At 36.4% G+C, this 25,752-nt stretch overlaps 1 protein-coding gene across 4 annotated transcripts in view; it reads right to left on the reverse strand.

Moving 5' to 3' along the window:
- Positions 1–2,053: 2,053 nt before the first annotated feature.
- Positions 2,054–25,752, reverse strand: part of IRAK4 (interleukin 1 receptor associated kinase 4) — a 73,818-nt gene continuing 50,119 nt past the window's right edge. For 3 of the 4 annotated variants that reach the window (XM_020973729.2, XM_020973727.2, XM_020973728.2), the window contains 5 exons: positions 20,711–20,820; positions 19,840–20,023; positions 10,639–10,701; positions 4,866–5,024; positions 2,054–4,753 (listed from right to left, as the gene is read on the reverse strand). In XM_020973729.2, coding sequence (XP_020829388.1) covers positions 4,718–4,753; positions 4,866–5,024; positions 10,639–10,701; positions 19,840–20,023; positions 20,711–20,820 — 552 coding nt within the window. In that variant the 3' untranslated portion in view covers positions 2,054–4,717. Of the gene's footprint in view, positions 4,754–4,862; positions 5,025–10,638; positions 10,702–19,839; positions 20,024–20,710; positions 20,821–25,752 lie in introns of those variants that run through there. The other variant, XM_020973730.2, reaches the window with a different exon arrangement.

Raw genomic sequence — 25,752 nt, forward strand, 5'->3', positions numbered from 1 at the left:
TCTTTACCCATAACCTGATTTATCACTAGCCCCAAGGTTGCTGCTTAGCACTTAATATTCCTGACTTATGAAATACTCTAGGGGTATATCAGAAAAATCTGAAACATTTACTACCAGATTATTATGTTCATAATCCCTCAAATAAACTTTATCATGCTGTGACCAAAAACAAACATCATTTGGAGGATCCTGACATAGTTCAGCACTGGGCCTATTATCATCAGTGCTCTAAAAAGTGAGGACTATTGCCTCTTCAGAGACCATGGAATGAAAAAGTGGCCTGTAGGGGCAGCGAGGTGGCACAGTGGATAGAGCACCAGCCCTGGATTCAGGAGGACCTGAGTTCAAATCTGGCCTCAGACACATCACACTTACTAGCTGTGTGACCCTGGGCAAGTCATTTAACCCCACTGCCTAGCCAAAAACAAAACAAAAGAAAAGAAAAAGTGGCCTGTGATTAACCAATCAGGGTGGAAATACTGGTTGTACCTAACTCTTCTGTGATAGCCAAGATGGCCAATCATGGGCCTTTTCTCCAACACAAGAATAACTTCTCTCAGGTTCACCCATCATCACTCCCATTGCTGTGTAAACTCTAAATTCACCTTTGGCTGCTCAGGGAAATTATAACCCAGCAGCTGCACAGGTTCTGTTGGGGAAACATCACCTTCCTGCCTTCCAGATCATTTCCTGGCTACATCAGAGGACAGGCTCTGCATTCTGGGCCCTGTCAGGTGAATTAGTCTGATTGCCCCTCTTTTTATGACCTAGTATATGACGTAGTGCTGCAATCTGCTTCTCAGATCTCATTACATTATCTTATTGACCAAATTCTAGTTAAAATCCCTTTCTACCTATTTTCACTTTCATCCACCCCACATAAACAGGCACTTGCCCAATCTTATTTGGACTATCTCTTAAATCTGCCCTTCTCTCCATTCACGTAGCCAACTCCTTAGTTCAGACCCTTACCTCCTTTTTACCTATTCATTTGGGGCTATAGCTAGGTGGCACAGTGGATAGGGTGCTGGACTTAGACTCAGAAGACTTCAAAACTGGCCTCACACACTTTCTAGCTCTTGACTGTATAAAAAGCATTTGGTACAGTGCCTACCCTTAGTAGGTGCTATATAAATAATAGTTGTTACTGTTTTTATTATTATTATTAAATTTGTTATTTAATTACTTAATATTATTGTGCCTTCTAATTAGCACCTCTTCCTCAAATCATTCCTCACCCTAATCCAGCCTCCATGTACTCCAAGATGATGTTCCAAAAACAGGTCTGACCATGTCACTTCCCTACTCAAACTTCTGTGGCTCCCTCCCTAAGATAAATTAATAGGCATTTACTAAGTACCAAATTTACTTTGTGCCAAACAGAGCTAGGCTCTGGGGATACAATATCTTCCTTCAAAGAGTTTAATCTGGTTCCATTTCAAGACCTACCCAAAAGTAACTATCTTGTTGTTCTTCAAACTCTCAAAAAAAACCACCAATAAAATATCAAACACTGAAAATGGATACATGACACTATACGTTAAAAGTCAAAGATCTTCCTTGTTTTTCTATTGCATACGGGAAATGTATACATGCAGAGAAGCAAGTGTCCAAAAAAAAACCTCACCTGCTTGACTAGAGTTGCAGTGATCAAATTAACTAAACAATTATTTACTAAAAATTATATTTACAAGTCCACCACAGTCAACATTACTCAGGAGCAAAAGGGTTTCTTGTATTACTGATATATTAAAAACTATTTAAGGGGCAGCTAGGTGGCACGGTGGATAGAGCACCAGCCCTGGATTCAGGATGACCCGAGTTCAAATCAGGCCTCAGACACATAATACTTACTAGCTGTGTGACCCTGGCAAGTCACTTAACCCCATTGCCTAGCCAAAAAAAAATTTTTTTTAATATTTTTATGTCAGCCTTGAAATTCTTTTATTTGTATGCTTTATAATACATATAATTTTAGTACAACAACATGTATATCTATCAGTAAATATTTTCAACCTTTCACAGAGTTTGTTCTAAGAAACAGACAAATGAATTAAGCTGGTGTGTCTATATTTTAATTTTTCTCAAGCTGCTTGACATGCATTGCATGGGAGTTACAGTCCAGAACTGGTTCAATTTAGGAGTTAGGGTGCCCAGTTTATATACCTATTCAACAGGGTCCCCACAGAGGAAAAACCTCTCCTATCAAATCACTCCCCAACCATACCAGACCACTTCCAAGCTTGGGCTATCTAGACTGAAGAAGCTGTCTCCACCCAAGCCTGCACAGACCTTTGATTAAATCAATTCAGGCTTAGATCCTGTTGGACCAGAATAAGAAGATTCAATGCAATCTCATTATCAGTAATGTCCTTATAAAGGACTTTTGACAGAAGAGGGCTGGAGACGGGAGCTCTAAGTAAGTCTGGAAATCATTTTTCACAACAAATCTCATTTTTAATATAATGCTGCTTTTCTGGAAAAAAATTTAACAGAATTAGGTAGAAAACAGGTTATTATTTGCCTCATTTTTAATATGTAAAATATAACACAATTTAAACATTATCAGAACATTCACAAAATTATACAATGTTATAAAATAAGTTGTCCACTATGTATTTCAAGGTGGTTTGATTTCTACTTATAGAAGGCAAAAGAACCACAGATAAGTTACTTGACAAAGCTTATTTTAGGGAATGAATTATATTGAATTTTATTTTAAGGTCATTACCATCTAATAGCCATTCTCTATTTCAAAACAGCTGGGGTCCTGATGATCCTACTTCTAGGCTAAATTAATTTTTATGACTGTGACTTTTCATTTTCTCATTTTAACTAAAAATTGTTTTTTCCTTTAATACTTGATATTAAAAAGGTAATTTGAATGACTGCATATTTACTCTCTAGGTACAGTTATTTTAAAATACCTCAATGAGTATGCCAAAACCTGGGCATGCTTTTCTAAACATGTTTCTAGATCACTCCTGTTCCACATATGCTGAAGTACCTTCTAAATAATTTTAGTCAACAACTGATCTTTAAAAATTAATTCTTATTGATATTTTTTGTTTTTAAATCACTTTTATTTACAGCTATTACCCTCTTCCTCCCCCTCTACTGAGAACTATCTCTTGAAACAAAAAAAAAATTAAAAAAAAGCATTTTGGCAAAACAAACTGACACGCCAACCAAGTATAACAAGCAATGCTCTACTCCCAGAGTTCTCACTTCTGCAAAAAAGGGAGGCATATTTTCTTTGGAGGCAAGTTTGTTCACTATAATTACACAGTATTCATTTTTGTGGCCTTTGTGCTTTATTTTTGTTTTGTTGTAGCCACTCTACTGTTTTCTTGGTTCTTTTTTTCACTGCATTATTTCTCATATCTTCCCACGCCTCTCAATTCTTTATATTTGTTTCTTCCTGCACAGTACAACTACATTTCAGACTAAAATCTGTTTAGTCATCCCCCAGTGAATGGGAATTAGTTTTTTGCTACCATAAAAGGTGCTGGTATGCTTATTTTGGCATATATGAAATCTCACATTCTGCAGTCAGATCTCTGGGAGGGTTACTTACTTAGCATAATTCCAAACTGCTTTCCAGGATGGTTGAATCAGTTCACAGTGAGAAAATCAAAATGATTCTGATTCCATTTTGTAATTGATTCTATTCTGTATTATCCCTTATATGTTATAAAATTGCCTAAGCCATGTTTCTTTTTCTCAATTAAGTTCAACTCAGCTTTCCTCTCTGAGCTAAATTGTCCCATAAATCACCTTAATTCAAAAAAATATATTGTCTCTCCACACCTTTCTGCCCATGTACAATTAAGGGAGATCTGTTATCTCACTAACAAGCCTTGCAAGATGCAGGTGGGCGCCAGGAAGTCTGTTCTCTCTGCAATGCTGGCTGTCTTCCACAAAAGTCTAAACTGTTATCCATGCAGGTGGACACCAGCAATGAGCTTTCCATAGCAACAAGATGGAAGAAGGGGTTGTTGTTAGTCCTGCATTCCTGACTTCCATCCAATTACATTGTTTCTCATCATCTATGATACTTCAGATTTTGTAACCATAATGTTATGCTTCATATTCTTTGTTCTTTTGTATTTCCCATAACTATATGAAGGCTAGTAAGCCCTACCCTCATGGTCTTTTGACTGAGGTGTTCAGACCCCTTTTATTGGCAATTGCTAGCCTTTCCAATACATGGAATGTTCTGGGAACTTTGTCCCTCAGTTTACCTTAATTTCTATCACAACAGATTTAAAAATTAACCATTATATGCTAAATACAGAAGAAAATGACTGAACTATTTCTTGAATCATATTCACTATTGCAAAAAGATCTAATATGATTGTATCCTATATAGCAAAAGGAAAAAATACTATAAAATTAGGGTTCCTTTTGATCTACTGGTGCATTATGGTAAAACTTAAATGTTATCCTTTAAATCTTCAACTACATTAGGATTATAAAATTGTTCCTGAAGAGAGCTATGCAAGTTGGCATAGGCTCAAAGTCGGACTATAACTGAGCCAGATTATGAAGCAAGAGAAATTTAAAATAAGTTAAAATTCAAAGATTCAGGTTCTGATGCAGAAGATGAGGTTCCAAAATTTTATATATTAACGTTTTGTTTTTTTTCTGGACCAACAAACCTGGGAGTCAATATCCAAGATTAATTTAGATGGTATCTTAATAAAATCTTAGGAAATCAGGATGATGTCATCTCTTGGAGGTGCTGTTTTACCTGCAAAAATAAAATGAATTAAATGGAGGAGTTAAATTCACAATGTGTGTGTATACATGTAATATACACTTACACACACGCACACACACAAAACAAAAAAAAAATAAAATACCATCTCAATGTCTGGTCTCTTGTTTTTCTTTTCATGAAGACAAAGATTGGCAATAGAATACATATTTTCAACAGAAATGGAATCCACATCCTTCATTTTTGCATCAATATAATCTTCAATATGCTTTTCTTCATCTTCGATTTCCTCTCTGATATCTAGCTTTGAAATTAGTAATAAAATTTAGTTAAAAATCTCTAATAAAGATGGAAAGAACTACTAAAAGGCAGTCAATAAGTTAACAATCATTTATTAAACAGATACCATGTGCCAAGCACTGTATTAAGTGCTGGAGATACAAAGAAAAACAAAAGACAGTTCCTGATCTCAAGGACCTCATAGTCTAATGAAGGAGACAACATGCAAACAACTATCTACATACTAACTATATACAGGATTAATTGGACAAAATTAACAGAGAGAAGGCACTAGTATTAAGGGAAATGTGGGAAGGATTCCTATAGAAGGTGGGATTTTAGGGGGTACTTGAAGAAAGCCAATGAAGCCAGGAATCAGAGACAAGGAGGGAGAGAATTCCAGGCATGGGAGACAACCAGTGTCTGGAGTAGATAGATAGTATCTTATGAGAAGTATAGAAGGAGGCCGGTGTCACTGGATGGCAGAGTATGTGGAGAGAAGTAAGGGGAAATATTGGAGGGTAAGGGTTATGAAGGGCATTAAAAGCCAGACATTTCATATTTGTTCACAGAAGTGATAGCCTCTAGAATTTAATGAATAGGGAGTAACGTGGTCAGACTTGTGCTTTAGGAAGATAAGTATGACAGATGCGTGATGGATGGACTAAGAGAGATTTGAAGCAGACAGTATAACTCTACTTGTTCAAGCAAGAGGTGATAATGTAATGGCTGGAAGAATGGTGATGCCCTCCACAGTAACAGGAAAAGTCAGAAAAATGGGAAGCATTAGTGTAAAAGTGGAGTTCGGATTCAGACACATTCAATTTAATATGTTCATGGGAAATTCTATTCAAGATGCAAGATTGGAGGTTAGCAGAACAGTTAGGGTTGGATATAGATTTGAGAATCATCAGCATAAATGCTAATTTATAATGGAAGCTGATGAAATCACCAAATGAAATGGTATAGAGGAAGAAGAGAAGAGGACCCAGGAGAGAACCTTGTGGCATACCCGCAGTAAGTGGATGTAACCTGGATGAAGACTGAGCAAAGGAAACTGAAAAGTGGTCATACAGGTAGAAGAAACAGGAGAGAATAGTGACACAAAAAACTAGAAAAAACAGTACCAAAACACTAATGGACAGCGTTAAAGGCTGAAGAGAAGTCAAGAAGGATGAGGACTGAGAAAAAGGAATGGAGATTTGGCAATTATCACTAGTAACTCTTTGAGAGAACAGTTTCTGTTGAATGATGAGGTGAGAAGCCACAGAGAGGTCATGAGGTCAGAGAGAGCCTAGGACAAGAGGAAGTAGAGACACCAGTCATACATGGCCACAATAGGCAGAAGACATATGGGGGCTATAGCTAGCAGGGATAAATGGATTTTTAAGGGTTTTTTGAAGATGCAGGAGACATGAGCATGTTTATAACCAGTAGGGAAACAATAGATAGGAAAAAAACCTTAAGATTAATGAGAATAAGAGTGGTAGAAGAAATGGGATGGAATAGGATCACTTGCACAGGCACAGGAATTAGCTTTGGCAGTGAAGTGGGTCATGTGTTCATGTGGTCTTAAAAGACCATTTAAGTTTTGTAAATTACATTTCTTTAATAACATGTAAATTTCATTCTACTGTCTATAACAGCAGCACTTTTTAAGGTTCTGAAGATAAATGAAGAATTATATAGCCTCTATAGGAATAGAAATCTGTTGGTTCAATAGCCCTCAAAAATAAATAGCTGGACTGCTACAATTCAAGCTAAAATGCATTTCATTGTTTAATTATGTTTTTGTAATATAGATTATACTTTTAAAATAAAATATGAATAAAATTTTATGAAATATACTTTATCTTTACTTACAGGGAATGTAATTTTCAGTAATTTACATTTATGGCACTCAAACAATTATGCCCATATTATCAGTGCACCGCAACCACAGCTGCAAGCACAGATAGAAACTTATGCCAGTGAATCTGCTACCTGATGTTCTGAATTTGGCTCCCTATGACAAGACTGAAGAATCCCGGTACAGCTTCTTTTCTCCCAACCATAGTATAAGAGGCTCTATCTTAAAGAAAACAAAACTACTTATAGGACCTGATTGGTCCTGGCTTTCCTGAGGTGGCCTCCTAATCATCTGAGGGCATAGAAAGTCCCAGCCACAAGGAATCTAGGCCTCTCACACTTGCTGGCTACCTAAGACCATGTGAGGTGCCATTCCCTAATGGGCTGCTGATTTGATGAATTTCCATGAGGAAAGTCAGCCTCTACCAAAATGAAAGGTAAATACAATTCTGTCTTTGTTGCATACCCTTGCTACATTAGGACAAAATAAACCTCTTTTCCTTGACTCATTCAATGACTTATAAGTGCCTCACTGCATTCCAAAATTAATCTGATTTTACAGAGTGCTAGTATTAGAGCTATGCTCTTGACTCCTTTCCCCAAACAGGCCCTCTGATAGAGGGAAGGGGAGAAATTGGGAAGAAGGAAGTCTATCATTTGTTATCAAACTTTCCCTTTGTATTCTACTGTCTACAAGCTGTTGGCACAAACCACAGAAGAAGAAAAGGGAAGGGATAGAGATAAGCTGGATGAAAAAGGGAGAAATAGTAAAAGGAAGAGAGAAAAATGTTCCCATCCAATGTTCTATGACCATAAAATAATGAAGCTGATTTTTCTTGTGTTTCTGAAAGGGAGTCTAACATCACAACTGGGCCCCTTTAGGAGCAAATGTCTGCCAAGGGCTGCAACCTGGAAATACCAATGCTGCTAAGCTCTGAGTTGCTCATAAATCTGAACTGTTGGTGCTGGGGAAACCAGGCTCTGAACTGCTGGTGCCTGGCCAAAGAACTAAGGGATAGAGGGCATGTGATAGATCACTCGAACAGGATGCTCTGAATGTGAGGAGCTACGCAGTATTCTACCAAGCCTGAAGGAAAAGGCACAGCATTCAGCTGGGACAAGTTCTGACCACCTAAGTCAGCTGCAACAGAGACCTAGCCTAGTGAACTGTGAATTACTCAGTGTGAGAGGAGCCTGAGATGCTTCAAGATATAGCCCCTAAGGAAAACAATCAAAGGGAAAGGGCCCAGAAGTGAACAATAAGTAAAACGGGGCCGGAAGACTGAAAGTACTAAAGATTACAGACAGAAATATGGCCTCCATATCTAATAAATGAATTCAGGCACCTATGAATATAGGTGGTGGTGGTGTTCGGTCATTTTTTTCAGTTGTATCCAACATTTCTTGAGACCCCATTTGAGGTTTTCTTGGCAAAGATACTACAATGCAGAAAGAAAACCACAGACCCATATCTCTAGTGAATATCTTGATGCAAAATATTGAATAAAATATTAGAAAAGGGGCTAAGTAACAATACATTAAAAAGACTGCACACTATGGCCAGATCTATTTATACCAGGAATGTAAAGTTGGTGCAATGTAAACTATAAATATAACAAACAATATTAATAATGAAAATCACATGCTATCAATAGATACAGAAATGGTTAGAAAACATATGAAATAAATGGACCTTTCTTTAATATGGTAAATAGTAGGATAGTTCCAGCATTAAGTAAATTCACATTACTAAATTCAACTTTACAGTAAAGAATTTGTGCTCTGGCTTCCCACTCACCCCCCTATCAAATAAACAAAAAAAACAAAACACAACCTTAAGAAAAAAATCTCAAAGTGAAAGCAGAAGAACGCTTGGAGAGACTACCACTTCTACTCTGGCCTGGCATATCCCAATCCTTTCCCACTTCTGTCTGTCTGTGTCTAGGCCTTACACGTCTACCCCAACTCCTGTTCTTCCTCTGGGTTCCAGCCAGTCCCATATCCCCTGCATATTTCTCCTCCTACTTTGACTTCTCTGTCTCTGGTGCCCAGCTGTCCCTGAACCACATACCAGCCCTTTCTCTCCACTGGGCCCCCTTTCTTCTTCCTTCACTGTCCTGGGCAAATACACTCTGGTAAAAATCTCTTTATGGAGATGTCTATGGATGATCCCACTTTTGAGTGTGACCTCATCTATAAAATGAGCTAGAGAAGGAAATGGCAAATCAGTCGTATTTTTGTCAAGAAAACCTCAAATGGGGTCACAAAGAGTCAGACGTGACTGAAACAACTACTTTAACTCACAGATTCATTGCCTTAACCAATCAAACAGCCGAAGAGTTTATAAAATTAGAAAAAAATCAGCAAAATGCACTGAAGAAACAAAAAGGCACAAATCTCAAAGGGAAAAAAAGTGGGAAGTAAAGTAGTTGCTTTGAGGTATTTCTCCCCTGCCAAAACACCAAAACTCAGAGTGAAAAAACACATTGGCACAAAAATACTTAAAGCAGCCCTTTTTTTAGCAGCAAAGAAATGGAAACAAAGTGGATTATCAACTGAGAAATGGCTGAACAAATTATAGCACATGAATTTAAATTAATATTAACAAGCAATTGATATAAATAATGATAAATGATTTGCCATAAATGATGAATATGAAAGATTCAGAGAAATATGGAAAGACCTGTATGACATGACGGAAAGTTAGGCGAATAGAACAAGAAAATTTTACATGATAATTACAATACCATAAAGGAAAATAACTTCGAAGACTTATGGATTCTTATCAATGAAGTGATCAATCATGACTTCCCAAGACTGATGACTAGACGTATGCTTCCTCATTCTTGGCAGAAATTTGTAGATTGTAGGTACAGAGGAACACCTATATTTTCATATACATAACTAATATATGCATCTGTTCTGCTTGCCTAAACTTAATTTTTAGAAGCAAAGGATTTTATATTTTGGGGGATAATCGAATTGTGCATGTAAGTGATGATAGAGATGCAAAAAAAAGTGTCAATGAAACATTTAATAATACACAAAAGGTAGCAGAAGCATGTTCAGACAGGGATACAGATAAAGAAGGCAATATTGACAGATACTCCCAAATTTAATATAAAATTTTAAAAAAGAAAATCTATATGTAATAGATTCATGGTTTCACATATGTCTTCCCTTTCTCTTCTCTGTATATGGAAATGTTAATAATAAAAAATGAAAATTTGAAAAAATGAGTGGAAGTTGTAGAGAGGCAAATTTAAGTTCAATGTATGAACAGATTTCCTAACAATTAGAGCTTGCCTTGAGAAATAATGAATTTCTCTTCACTAGAGAGCTTCAATAAAAGTCTGGATGACTACCTGTTGGTGAAGTTGTAGTAGGGATTCCTACAGACATAGAGGTTGGACAAAAGTACTTTTCAATACTTAAATTCTGTAAAAGTGAAACCAGTAGTTTCTACTTTGGCATAAAACAGAAAAATAGTCTCCTTTGTTCTGTAAATATTCGAGGTAAACAATGAAATGATCATAGAAAATTGAAACTGGGTAAGGGAAATGAAGCAATGAGAGATTAAGTGAATTGCAAAAGGTCAGACAAATAATTTTTTGGTGGAACCTGGACTATAACCTAAGACTCTTGATTCTTAAGCCAATGTTTTTCCCACTATACCAATGATTGCAAAAAGTGAACCAAATGCCAATGCAAAATATTAAAATTGTTTATGTAAAGTCTAGTTTATCAATTAAAAGACAAAAGAAATATATTTTTAAAACCATGAAAACTACCAATAATTGAGGTTCACGTTGCTCATCCACTGCTGGAAGTCCAGTTATTATTTCTAGCAAGACCTATGAGGAAAAATCAAAGACACAAATATAAAATATTTAGGAAAACACACAAAAAAGTTCAATGAGAATGAAATTTGGTTTACATTTTCCATACATAGCATTCTTTCTACTATACTATAATAATGCTCATCAAGGGATTGTCACCTCTGTTACCTCCACTCCTGCACAGCCAAATGAACTAGATCCCACCCTGCTCCAGAAGCTTTTTCCTCCTCAAACGTTTAATGAATAATCAGTTCAACATTCTATGTATTTTCTCTAAATGTGTGCATGGGGAATATACCAATTTGCTATTTAGGTTGGTAGGAGACTCTTCCCAGTTCTGTTCCCAGAAATAATTATTGCTCAGTATATTTTCTAAGATCTGAGGGATCTTACAATCTTGTATTTTATCTTGATGAACGACCAACACAAAAGCATAATGTTGAATATGATAAAAATAAAAGAAATTCTCTTTTCCTAAAAGTTAACCAGAAGAAACTGGCAGATTACATTAAGTCAAAGCTAATTCCCTTTCTAAATATTAACTATCTTTAAATTTTAATTTCATTGAATAAAATTATCATTTCCCAAAATTACATATTTTTTGTTTGCTACATTTTATGCTTTTATTTGGGTTTAATGAGTGCTAGGGGAAAAAAACTATGAGTGATGATTAAATTAAAATAAGTAGGGGCTTCTACAGATAGGACATGGGACTGTATTCAAGAGGTAGCACGCCTGGGGATTGAGAGTTCAGGATGAATGTGTACTTGGGCAATTGCCACTCAACCTATTACCACTCAGAACATAACATAAGGAAAAGTACAGAAGTGACACTGAGTTAGCAGAGTGGAGTAGAAGGGGAAATAGGGCTATAGTACACAGACAGATAGAATCTTAGCCATTCAGAGCCACTCATGTGAGGTCATGGGCAAAAGGTCTAAGGTCTATGGATACCAGTGTTGGGAGATTGTACCACTCTGGCTGGGGTCTTAATTGAAGCCACCTTAGGGTTGGCTCATTTGCAAATCAGGCTAATCTGAGTCACCTGCTCCCTCGGGTGAGTCACACAGAAGGGATTTTTTACAACAACCATTAAGCCACAAAGCATAAGTAACTATTTTGTCACACACTAACAATTAAAGTTTTATATATGGAAAGAAGATTTATGCCAAGTAGTGTTATTGCTATGTCAAGTTTAGTCACTTTTTAGAGATAGGTGCAAAAAGTTTTCCAGGATGGTTGACCAAATTCACAGGAGCACTACTACTTAATGTGTCTGTCCTACCAAAGACCTTGTAAGAATTACCATTTTCCTCTTTTGTTATTTTTGACAATGTGATAGATATGCAATAGAACCTTAATGTTTCTTTTTTCATTTGATTTAGACTATTTTTTCCATATGGTTATTGACAGCTTACCTGTTTATAATCCTTGATTATTTATCTCCTGGGGAAATTTTATTATAGAATGTCCAAAAATCTTGGTGCAGTTTTAAGCTTTAATAATTTAGAAGTATATTTGAAAGTTATTTAATTCCTTTCTTTACTTGATTTTATGAAATTCTACATAGAAAATTTTAATTTTAGTAAGACTAGGCACTCTTTCATTGATGTATGATAGTTTCTGGATGACTCTTTCTCATATTGGTGAATCTTCAGAGGTTCTCTTGCTTAACCACCCTGGTTACCTGATCTATCTTAACTTATTTCTTGTGGAGCCACATCAAAACTGTTATTTACATATCAAAACCTCATTCTTTGGATGATATTAGGACTATGATTATAAATGCAATTCTTTCAGTCACTGAGCAGCAACTAATGAAAGTTTTTACAAAGTCTGAAAATTAGAACAAGATATAACACAAGATAGGGGCTTTGTTGAATTTTAACAAGATACATCAATATTTAAAAATTTTAAATAACCTCTCAATTTAAAAAAAAGTTTGTAGGATTTATATTTCTTAGTTATTAAAGCTTAAAACTGCAATAAGGATTTTTGGGATAAAATATATGTTTGTATCAATTCTCTATGTCTTGTATATCAGACTTTCATCAGAGATAATTTTGTAAAGATTTTTCTCCAGTTAAGGACTTCCCTTCTAATTTCAACTGCATTGATTTTGTTTCTACAAAAGCTTTGTTATATCCAATCAAAACTGTTTATTTTATCTTTTATGATCATCTCTACTCCTTTTAGTTACCAAAAAAAAAAAAACCCCACCAAAATCACTCCTCCTAATAATAGTTGGGATAGGCATCCTCTAATGTAAAATAAAAATGATAAAACCTTTTCTATTTGGGTCATATACCCATTTGGAGCTTACTATGATATATGTTGTGAGGCACTGGTCAAAGCCTAGTTTTCTGAAGCTGCTTTCTAGTTTTCTCTGATAGTTTTATCAAATAAGTAAGCCTTACTGTAGAGTAACTCATATCTTTATTTTTATCCAGTACTATATTACTGTGTTTGATTGCTTCTGTCTTATTTGCTTAATCTGTTCCAATGACCAACTTTTCTTTTTTTAACCAAATAGTTCTGATGATTTCTGAAATATGGTATAAGATCTAGTATCCCAGATTTTTCCCATCTTTCTTAAGTTCCTTTCTTTCCTATATCAAAATTGTACTGCCTCTCTACACACACATAGTCTAATTTAGTTGCTTTTCTTGATCTGCTTTCTTTAGTCTGTACTACCTCTACAGAGTAATACATTAAAGACTGTGATTCCTGTTGTTAATAGTCCACACATACAGTAACTATACTGTCCTTGGTGATGAAAATCATTTGTTACAGTCTTTGCAGAGCTTTTCCATTTTTTCTTCTTTGTGGTTCTCCTTCTTTTTTCATCCTTTAATGACTTGTTGTGTCTGTGTCTTCTACTATGCTTTCTTTAACTCATTTTTACCTTCACTGATTCTGTTTTAGTGTTTTCTAAAAATTTCCAGCATCTTTCTTTGTAAGATTTTACAAACAAATTAACATTCTAAATGGATGTATTGACTTCAACTTCAATCTCCACTTACACAGTATTCACCTTTCAGGTTTTTTTGGCTCCTTTTTATGGCAACTGACATATATATATACGTTAAATATCTGTATAAAATTATTATAATTAGTGTCAACATAACTTCTACCATTTATTTCTCATTTTTCCCCATATATTCATAAGTAACTGAAATTATTTAAACAGGTCAAGATTGAGTTGTTTCAATTACACACCACAGCTTTATAGTAACTAATCTTTTATCTTTTTTTTTTCTAGTACAAAGCAGCTTTTTTTTTTTACATATGTTTTTAAAACTTTGGGTTAAATTTTTCTCCTTTTGAGGGGGCGGAGCCAAGATGGCAGAGTGAAAGCAGTGACTTGCTTCAGCTCTCCCCCAAACCCTTCCAAATACTCATAAAAAGTGGCTCTAAACAAATTCTAAAGCAGCAGAACCCACAAAAAGACAGAGTGAAACAAGCTTCCAGTCCAAGATAACCTGGATGATTGATCAGGAAGGTATATCATGCCGGGCTGGGAGCGCAGCGCAGCGTGAGCACACAGGCCGCAGCAAACCTGGAGAAGGCCATGGAGGAGTGAATCACGAGCAGCTGTGGAGGTTGCCAGACTCCTCAATCCACGGATGCCAAAGACAACTTCGAAGGTCAGTGGCAAAAGTCTGTTTCTGCTGTGCTGAGAAAGGAAGGCAGGGTCTCAGCTCCGTTCCCCAACAGTGTGGCCCTGGGGGCGGGGCAGCAGTTTCCCAAGCTTCCAGTGACTAATCAGAGAGGGATTGCAGGGATCTCTTTGCCAGTGCTGAGGCAGGAATCTCTTGCTTCGCCCGTGTTTGGATCTCGGTCACAGTTGTGGGTGGCGGTGCTGGGGTGAGGAGGAGCGCTGGCATGGTGGAGTTTGTAGTAGCAGTTACAGGACAGAAAGGACTACCTGTGGTCACAGGCCAGGAAAGAAGTAAACACCTCGCCCCTTATCATACCACCTTGGAAGAACTGAAAATATACAGGTCCCTACAAGTATATCTGAAAACAGCTGTACAAACCCCTGAAGCCTGGGACAGTACATTCTCCACATTGGAAGCAGATTTGTATCTTAACAAAGAGTTTAAAACTCAAGTAATTGGCCGGGATCATGAGCAAGCAGCGCAAAAAGAGTCAGACTATATTATCTTAGTCTGGTGAAAAAGAAGATCAAAAAACACAACCAGAAGACAAAGTCAAAGGTCCTACATCCAAAGCCTCCAAGAAAAATACGAATCACTCCCAGGCCTTGGAAGAGCTCAAAAGGGATTTGCAAGTAAGGGAAGCAGAGGAAAAACTGGGAAGAAAAATGAGAGTGATGCAAGAAAGTCATGAAAAACAAGTCAACAGTTTGCTAAAGGAGACCCAAAAAAATACTGAAGAAAATAACACCTTAAAAAATAGCCTAACCCAAATGGCAAAAGAGGTCCAAAAAGACAATGAGGAGAAAATGCCATAAAAAGAAAAATTGGCCAAATGGAAAAGGAAGTCCAAAAGCTTACTGAAGAAAATATTTCCTTAAAAATTAGAAAAGAGAAATTGGAAGCTAGTGACTTTATGAGAAATCAAGACACTGCAAAACAAATCCAAAAGAATGAAAAATTAGAAAACTGTGAAATATCTCATTGGAAAAACAACTGACCTGGAAAATAGATCCAGGAGAGAGAATTTAAAAATTACTGGACTATCTGAAAGCCATGATCAAAAAAAGAGCCTAGACATCATCTTGCAAGAAATTATCAAGGAAAACTGCCCTGATATAGTAGAACCAGAGGGCAAAATAGAAATTGAAAGAATCCACAGATCTCCTCCTGAAAGAGATCCCCAAAGGAAAACTCCTAGCAATATTATAGCCAAATTCCAGAGTTCCCAGGTCAAAGAGAAAATATTACAAGCTGCCAGAAGGAAACAATTCAAGCACTGTGGAAACACAATCAGGATAACACAAGATTTAGCAGCTTCTACATGAAAGGACCACAGGGCATGAAATATAATATTCCAGAGGGCAAAGGAAGATAGGACTACAATCAAGAATCACCTACCCAGCAAAACTAAGTAAATCCTTCAGGGGAAAAAACTGTCATTCAGTGAAATAGAGGACTTTCAAGCATTCTTGATGAAAAGACCAGAGCTGAATAGAAAATTTGACTTTCAAATACAGGACTCAAGTGGAACATGAAGAGGTAAACAGGAAAGAGAAATCGTAAGAGACTTATTAAGATTAAACTGTTTACATTCCTGCATGGAAAGATGATATTTATAACTCATGAGACCTTTGTCAGTATTAGGGTAGTTGGAGGAAAAAAATTATATGTATGGATAGATAGATAGATAGATAGATAGATAGATAGATAGATAGATAGATAGATAGATAGAGGGCACAGGGTGAGTTGAAGATTAAGGGGTCATATCTGGAGAACAAAATTAAGGGATGAGAGAGGATTATACTTGGAGAAGAAGACAGGGAGAGATAGAATGGGGTAAATATCTCACCAAAAAAAAAAAACCAGAAAAGAAAAGTCTCTTACAGTGGAGGGGAAACGGGGAAGGTGAGAGGGAATGAATGAATCTTATTCTCATAGGAATTGGCTTAAGGAGGGAATAACATACACATTCAATTGGTTATGGAAATCTGTCTTACCCTACAGGAAAATAGGGGAAAGAAGGGGACAAGAGAGCAGGGGGATGATAGAGAGGAGGGCAGCTTGGGAAAGGGGGTAATCAGAAGGAAATACCTCTGAGGAGGGACAGGGTCAAAAGAAAAAATAGAATAAATGGGAAGGCCAGATAGGATTAAGGGAAATAGAGTTAGTTTTTCACAACATGTCTACTATGGAAGTGTTTTGCATAACTGCACATGTATAACCTATATAGAGTTGCTTGCCTTTTCAATGAGGGTGGGTGGGGAGGGAGGAAGGGAGAAGATTTGAAACCTAAAGTTTTAAAAACATATGTTTAAAAAAAATGTTTTCACATGCTACTGGGAAATAAGAAATACAGGAAAGGGGGTATGGAAGTCTATCCTGCCCTACAGGAAAATAGAAGGGGAAGGGCATAAGAGAAGGGGGGAGAGACAGAAGAGAGGACAGAGTAGGGGAAGGGATATTCAGAATGCAAGCCATCTTGGGGTGGGGAGAGGGGTGAGATGGGGTGAAAATTTGGAACTCAAAAACTTCTGGAAGTGAATGTTGAAAACTAAAAATGAATAAATTTATATTAAAAAAATAAATAAAAATTAAAAAAATAAAATTTTCTCCTTTCCTCCCTCTCCACCCACCCTCATTGAAAAGGCAAGCATCTCAATATAGGTTATAGATGTGTATTCATGCAAAACACTTCCACAGTAGCCCTGTTGTGAAAAACTAAGTATATTTCCCTTCATCCTATCCTACCCCCTATTTATTCTATTCTCTCTTTTGACCCTGTCCCTCCTAAGAAGTGTTTGCTTCTGATTATCCCATCCCCCAATCTGCCCTCCCCTCTATCATCACCCTGCTCTCTTGTCCCCTTCCCCCCTTATTTTCCTGTAGGGTAAGAGAGATTTCCACACCCTATTGTGTATGTTACTCCCTCCTTAAGCCAAATCCTACGAAAAGAAGATTCACTCATTCCCTCTCACCTTCCCCCATTTCCCCTCCACTGTAAAAGCCTTTTCTTGTCTGTTTCATGTGAGATAATTTACCCCATTCTACTTCTCCCTTTCTCCTTCTCCCAGTATAATCCTCTCACCGCTTAATTTTATTTTCCAGATATCACCCCTTCATCTTCAACTCACCCTGTGCCCTCTATCTATGTATACGTACACATAATTTTTTTCCCCTCCCACTACCCTAATACTGACAAAGGACTCATGAGTTACAAATATCATATTTCCCTGTAGGAATGTAAACAGTTCAAACTTAATAAATCTCTTATGATTTCTCTTTCCTGTTTATCTCTTCCATGTTTCACTTGAGTCTTGTATTTGAAAGTTAAATTTTGTATTCAGCTCTGGTCTTTTCCTCAGGAATGCCTGAAAGTCCCCTATTTCCCTGAATGACCACTTTTTACCCTGAAGGATTATGCTCACTTTTGCCGGGTAGGTGATTCTTGGTTGTAATCCTATCTCCTTCGCCCTCCAGAATATCATACTCCATGCCCTCTAGACCCTTAATGTAGAAGCTGCTAAATTTTGTGTTATCCTGATTGTGTTTCCACAATACTTGAATTTTTTCTTTTTGGCTGCTTGCAATATTTTCTCCTTGACCTGGGCACTCTGGAATTTGACTACAATATTCCTGGGAGTTTTCCTTTGAGGATCTCTCTCAGGAGGTGGATTCTTTCAATTTCTATTTTGCCCTCTAGTTCTAAAATATCAGGGCAGTTTTCCTTGACAATTTCTTGCAAGATGATGTCAAGGCTTTTTTTTGGATCATGGCTTTCAAATAGTCTAATAATTTTTAAGTTCGCTCTCCTGGATCTATTTTCCAGGTCAGTTGTATTTCCAATGAAATATTTCACATTCTCTTCTATTTTTTCATTCTTTTGGATTAGTGTTACAATGCCTTTATTTCTCAAATTGTCACTAGCTTCCAATTTCTCTTCTAATTTTTAAGGAAGTATTTTCTTCAGTAAGCTTTTGGACTTCCTTTTCCATTTGGCCAATTTTGCTTTTTAGGGCATTGTTCTCCTCATTGTCTTTTTGAACCTCTTTTGCCATTTGGGTCAGGCTATTTTTTTAAGGTGTTATTTTCTTCAGTATTTTTTTTTTAGTCTCCTTTAGCATCACTCTCAGTTTTTCCTCCACTTCTCTTACTTGCTTCTCAAAATCCTTTCTGAGCTCTTCCATTGCCTGGGACCAATTCATATTTTTCTTGGAGGCTTTGGATGTAGGAGCTTTGGCTTCATTGTCTTCTTCTGGTTGTACGTTTTCATCTTCTTTGTCACCAAAGTAAGATACTATAGTCTGATTCTTTTTGCGCTGATTGCTCATGATCCCAGCCAATTACTTGAGTTATAAACTCTTTGTTAAGGTAAGAGTCTGCTTCCAATGTGGAGAATGTACTGTCCCAAGCTTCAGCTGTTTTGAAAGACACTTCTAGGGACCTGTAAATTTTCAGTTCTTCCAAGGTGCTATGATCAAGGGTGAGGTGTTTACTCCTTTCCTGTCCTGTGCTCTGGTCTATGAGTGACCACAAGCACTCTTTTCTATCTTGAAACTGTGAGGGTTTCTTCTTCATAGCCACTACAAGATCCACCACGCCAGCACTCCTCCTCACCCCAGGACCGCTACCCAGAACTGTGACCCAGATCCAAGCACAGGCAAAGCAAGAGAATACTGCACCAGCAGAGACATCCCTGCAATCCCTCTCTTATCAGCCACTCGATTCTCCCTCAGTCTGTGGGCTGGAAGCTCAGGAGGCAGCCACAGCCCCAGGGCCGAGCTTGGGAACTAGAGCTGAGACCCCATGCTCCTCTCTCACCACTGCAGACACAGACTTTTCCCACTGACCTCCTAAGCTGTCTTTGGCATTCTGAGTTGAGAAGTTTAGAAACCACCACAGCTGCCTGGGATTCAGTCCTCTGAGGCCTGCTCCCGGTTCGCTGCGGCCTGCATGCCCACACTGTGCTCTTCTACCAGCCCAGCGCAATATACCTTTTAGATCAACCATCCAGGTTGTCTTGGGCTGGAAATTTGTTTCACGCTGTCTTTTTGTGGGTTCTGCTGCTTCAGAATTTATTTAGAGCCATTTTTTATAGCTACTTGGAGGGGTTTAGGGGAGAGCTCAAGCAAGTCACTGCTTTTACTCTGCCCCCACTAATCTTTTCTCTAACAAGTCAATATTAGACTGCACATAGACAGCTAATCCAAGAATGACTCCTACACCAATAATATCATTTCTTTCCTTTATAATCTTTTTTTTTTATGGTTTTCAGTGTTCAACGTATCCAGAGCCTACTAATTCTTTTCCCTAAGAAAGTATTCAACACAAAGAGACCTGCAGGCTTCTGTGTACTTAACAAGTCATGGTTTCATATGATTGTAAGAAGAGTTAAAGTGATCCTCTTTTTTCAACCCCATACATCTAGACAAAACAATTTCTTTTTAAAACTTCAGGAAGAATAGCACTGCCAACAATTCCACATAAAACTTACCACACCAAAGCTATAAATGTCAGATTTAGGTGTTATCTCCCCTCGCAAAGCTTCAGGTGCCATATAGGCTGTTGTTCCCACAATTCTGCTAGTCATGACTGTTTGGTTAAATTTTGCAGAAGTTCGTGAAAGTCCAAAGTCAGAAATCTTGGGTATGAAGTCCTCATCAAGTAAAATATTTGCACTAAAAAAATTTAAATGTTATGAAAAAAACCTCTCAATCAAGTAAAACCGCTGATTACATAATTGTTAAATAATACTTTGAACTTCACAAAGTATAAGAACAATATACATTTAGAGTGAAAAGGGTACTTAGAGATCATCTAGTCCAACTCCCTCATCTTATCCAAAGTATATTAAAAAAGCCCACGAATTTAGAGCACAGTTGAAACGGAACAGTTGCCATCATTTCTTTTTTACTTTTTGAAGTAAAAAATTTAATGTTTCATGCTTGTTATTCCACATAAAATTCATTATAGGTCCACTATGTTTTTTTTTTTTGCTCTTTTTGGTGAGGCAGAGTTAAGCGACTTGCCCAGGGTCACACAGCTAGTAAGTACCAAGTATCTGAGGGCGCATTTGAACTCAGGTCCTCCTGACTCCAGGGCTAGAGCTTTATCTACTGCACCATCTACCTGCCCTCCATTATGCTTTTAAACTAGGATTCACAATACCTTTCCAAAAACCTCTCAACTCCTTTACAATTCAATTCCCAATCAAACACAGATCCTAAAAAAAATTTTTTTTCAACATCCTATTCAGTTTGTTCACTCATCAGTTTTTTTCTTAGAACATACAATATTTTAAGGATAACAGATATAGGTAAAAATTTAGAGACTTTATTTTAAAAAACTATAATGGAAGAATTTACCTTTTAATATCTCTATGAACATGATGGTTTGCATGTAAATAGCAGATGCCATTAGCTGTACCTTGAGCAATATTGCATCTTGTATGCCAGGAAAGTGGTGCAGTACCATCCTTAAAATGGAAAACAAAAAGGAAGAAGAAAAAGAAGAAAAGAGACAGTATATAAACAGTTGAACAAGTCATATGAAGAGTAAATACAGAAATATTTAATTTACTTTTGGTTGGTAAAAAAAAATAATTATTTTAGATAAAATAAGCAATTTCTATTCACCAGGATAATGCTAACTAAGTTTAATTGTAAAAGTTAAGAATATTTTCTTTAGGCAACTGTAAAATTTTATCTAAGATCAAACTGTATGCAAATCACATTATCTCTAATTTTAACCTAATTTGAATATGATACTGATCTCTTCTAACACTCTCTAATATTTTTATATCCTGAAATTTCAGAAGGATTCAAAGGGGAATAGAGAAATGAGTAGTGAGTCCAAGCATGCTGTGACATGATACAACAATAACGTGTACAAGAAGTTGCATAATGGATATTTTTTGGTACTGTTAAAATTATCTGAAATAGAAAATAATTCTGAGGTACTAAATTTCTGAGCTAATACTGATTTAATAACAGTTGAGAGGTTATCATTAAGTCAGGTCCACTAAACCCTCAGTAACTAGTAACTAAGGAGTGATTTACAGAGCTTATTTTTATAAGAGAAAAGAGGAATTAAAAAATACACCAATCTTAAGAAACTTGTTTTCAACATAATTCAATTGGACAAGTCAGGTCATCTGACTAGTTCTTTCCTCTCAGGCTTTCATAATGCAAATTTCTACTGCTGGCAACATTTAGCTATCAAAGTGAGATTACCTTAGGAATCTCTGCCCTGTGCCTACAGCATTTTGTAAACAGAAAGCTTACTTTAAAGGGACTTATAGTTTGAAGTAAAACTGGGAAAAAGGAACTTCTGGTTTTTAATTAGCAGTCACCTTACCACTCCCTGCCCCCCATCCTCCAGTTGCCAGAAAGGAAAACCCAACCTTAAAAGATTACACTACTCAACTTATACTTAACCTCTAGCTCAAGAGGAAAAAAAAAAGGAGCTTATCCACTAAGACTGGAAAAAGGAACTTAACCTTTAATCAACCCTACTTTCTCTAGATGCCAGAAAGGGAAACTTGGCCTTTAAAAAGAATTTTATAATCCTATGATTCTTGTATTCCTACAAAGATATATATCTTACTCTACATTATCTGCTACTAAATAATAAAGTCTTATCAATCCATCTACTCACTAAATCTACAGGTAACCTAGACTTAAGAGAATATGTTAGTTTGGTTTAGCTATTAGGGTTAGCTTTTCCTGAAGAAAGGAGCTTAATCCAACAATCAAACTAAAAATAAGTTAAATCCATACTAATCAATACTAACTGATTTAAAGAGTATTCCTTTTCAGTACAGATCTGTGGTTTCAACAGTTTAGGGTACTTTCAGTAAAGAATTATTTTTGACAAAGTAGACTGGCAAATGTTCTCCAAAATAGAATCTTATAGCGTATTTGCTCACAGTATAGCTATCCACCAACTCACCCATCAAGTTGCTTGGGGAATAAATACCTGAGGTCTGTGAATCCATATTCCTGAAACTATAGTTTTTTTGTCCTTTCTAATCATCCCTCACAAAAACTCAGCCTCAGATCACTCCCATCATCTGAATCCTCTGTGCCTGGTCACGTGCTTCTGAACAGAGTTGGGGAAAGTCACAAAAGTGCTTACTGGTTACATTACAAGTGCATGTTGCCCAACTTCAGCTGGGCCCTAATCACTACAGCAAGATTCTTTTTATTCCTCCCTAACTGGCTTTTCTCACTTGCCTAAAAAGTTTTTCCAAACCTTCTCAACTCAAACTTCCTCTACCTGAACATCTCTTGGCTGAAGACCTCACCTCGTACTTAGTAGAAAAAGTTATTCAACATGAGCGCTCTCTTCTCCCCTTGTCTTTATCTCAAAATTCTTTGACATCATTTTCCAATCTCTCTTCTATTCTTCCTGACAATGAGGTGGCCCTTCTCCTTCCCAAGGCATATGCCCTAGTTCCCATTGCCTCCTGTCTTTTCCAGCATATTGCAACATCAACCATATTCCCTTCTCTAGGCTTCTACCTCTATCGACTGTTTCCTTACTTTCTACCTTCAAGTATGTCCAAGTCTTCTCCATCCTTAAAAAATCTTCGTCAGACACTATCCCCTTAAGCAATCAGTCTACATTTCTCGTGTTTCTCTTGGTCAAACTCATAGGGGTGAAAAAGCTGTTTACACTTGTTGCATCTACTTTTTCCCCTCCTGCTCTCTTCAACCCTCTATAATCTAGCTTTTAAGATTGCATCACTCAACGGAAATTGCTGTCCCCAGTTATCATGAGAGCTTTTATTCTTTAATAGTATTATTTTTCCAATTACATGTAAAGATAATTTTCAACATTGTAAAATTTTGAGTTCTAAATTTTTCTCTCTCCATCCCATCCCTTCCCCCTTTCCCACTCTTCAAGACAGCAGGCAATCTGATAAGGGTTATACATGAACAATCATGTTAAAGAAATTTCCACATCAGTCATGTTGTAAAAGAAGAATCCAAACAAAAGGGGAAAAGCACGACAAAAGACAAAAACTAAAAATAAAAGTGAAAATAGTAAGCTTCAACCTGCATTCAGACTCTATAGCTCTTTCTTTGGATATGGTTACCATTTTCCCTCATGGGTCTTTTGAAATTGTCTTGGAACAGTTGCTGAGAAGACTAAGTCAATAGTTGATCATCACACATTGCTGCTGTTATTGTGTACAATGTTCTCCTAGTTCTGCTCCCTTCACTCAGCATCAGTCCAAGTAAGCTTTCCAGGTTTTTCTGAAATCCGCCTGTTCATCATATCTTACAGCACAATAGTATTCTATTATATTCATGTACCATAACGTGTTCAGCTATTCCCCAACTGATGGGTATCCCCTCCATTTCCAATTCTTGGCCACCACAAAAAGAGCTAATATAAATAATTTTGTACATGTGGGTCTTTTCCATTTTTTTATAATCTCTTTGGGATATAGACCTAGAAGTGATATTGCTGGGTCAAAGGGTATGCAGAGTTTTATAGTCCTTTGGGCACAGTTCCAAATTGCTCTCCAGAATGGTTAGATCAATTCACAATTCCACTAACAATGCATTAGTGTTCCAATTCTCCACATCTCCAATATTTATCATTTTCCTTTTTTTGGTCATATTAGCCAATCTGATAAGTGCGATAAGTATAACTCAGAGCTGTTTTAATTTGCATTTCTCTAATCAATAGTGATTTAGAGCATTTTTTCTAATGACTATAGATAGTTTTAATTTCTTCATCTAAAACTGCCTGTTCATGTCCTTTCACCATTTATCAATTGAGGAACAACTTGTATTTTTATAAATTTGACTCAGTTCTCTGTATATTTCAGAAATGAGGTCTTTATATGAAACACATAAAAATTATTTCCTAGCTTTCTGCTTTCCTTCTAATCTTGGTTGCACTGGTTTTCTTCCTGCAAACACTTCTTAATTTAAAGCAATCAAAATTATCTATTTTCATTTCATAATGTTCTCTATCTCTTGTTTAGTCATAAATTCTTCCCTTCTCCACAGATCTAACAGGTAAACTATTCCTTGCTCTTTTAATTTGCTTATGGTATCATCCCTTATGTCTAAATCATATACCCATTTAGACCTTATTGTATAGGGTGTAAAATGTTGGTCCATGCCTAGTTTCTGCCATACTATTTTCCAGTTCTCCCAGCAGTTTTTGTCAAATAGGGAGTTCTTATCCCAGAATCTGGAATCTTTGGGTTTATCAAACAGTAGATTACTATGGTCAGACTATTGTGTCTTGTGTACCTAACCCATTCCACTAATCTACCATTCTATTTCTTAGCCAGTACCAAGTAGTTTTGATAATTTCTGCTTTATAATACAATTTTACACAGGTATGGCAAGGCCACCTTCCTTCGCATTTTTTTGTTCATTAATTCCCTTGATATTCTTGACATTTTGTTCTTCTAGATGAATTTTATTATTTTTTCTAGATCTATAAAATAATTTTTGGTAGTTTGATTAGCAGGAATAAATAAATTAATTTGGGTAGAATTGTCATTTTTATTGTATTAGCTTGGTCTACCAATGAGCAATTGATATTTTTCCAATTGTTTAGATCTGACTTTGTGTGAAAAGTGTTTTGTAATTGTGTTCATATAGTTCCTGGGTTTGTCTTGGCATGCAGACTCCCAAATATTTTACAATCTACAGTCATTTTAAATGGAATTTCTCTATCTCTTGCTGCTGGGCTCTGTTGGTAACCTGTAGAAATGTTGATGATTTATATGGGTTTATTTTGTATCCTGCAACTTTGCTTAAGCTGTTCATTGTTTAAAGCAGTTTTTTAGTTGATTCTTTAGGATTTTCTAAGCATCATATTATCTGCAAAGAGTGATAGTTTTGTTTCCTCATTGCCTATTCTAATTCCTTCAATTTCTTTTTCTTCTCTTATTGCTAACGCTAACATTTTTAGTACAATATTGAATAACAGTGATAATGTTCACCCCTGATCTTATTGGGAATGCTTTTAGCTTATCCCCATTACATGTAATGCTTGCTGATGGTTTTAGATAGATACGGCTTACCATTTTAAGGAAGATTCCATTTATCCCTATGTTCTCTAGTGTTTTTAACAGGAATGGGTGTTGTATTTTGTCAAAAGCTTTTTCTGCATCTATTGATATAATCATATGTTTTCTGTTAGTTATGTTACTGATATGGTCAATTACGCTGAAAGTTTTCCTAATACTGAACCAGCCATGCAATCCTGGTATAAATCTTGCCTGTCTTATTCTAGCAATAAATTGCTATAATTTCTTTGCTAATATTTTATTTAAATTTTTTGCATCAATATTCATTAGGGAAATTGATCTATAATCTCTTTCTGTTTTGGCTCTTCCTGGTTTAAATATTAGCACCATATTTGTATCATAAAA

Source organism: Phascolarctos cinereus, unplaced genomic scaffold (genome assembly GCF_003287225.1).
Source record: "Phascolarctos cinereus isolate Bilbo 61053 unplaced genomic scaffold, phaCin_HiC Scaffold_1;HRSCAF=81, whole genome shotgun sequence".
NCBI lineage: Eukaryota > Metazoa > Chordata > Mammalia > Diprotodontia > Phascolarctidae > Phascolarctos > Phascolarctos cinereus.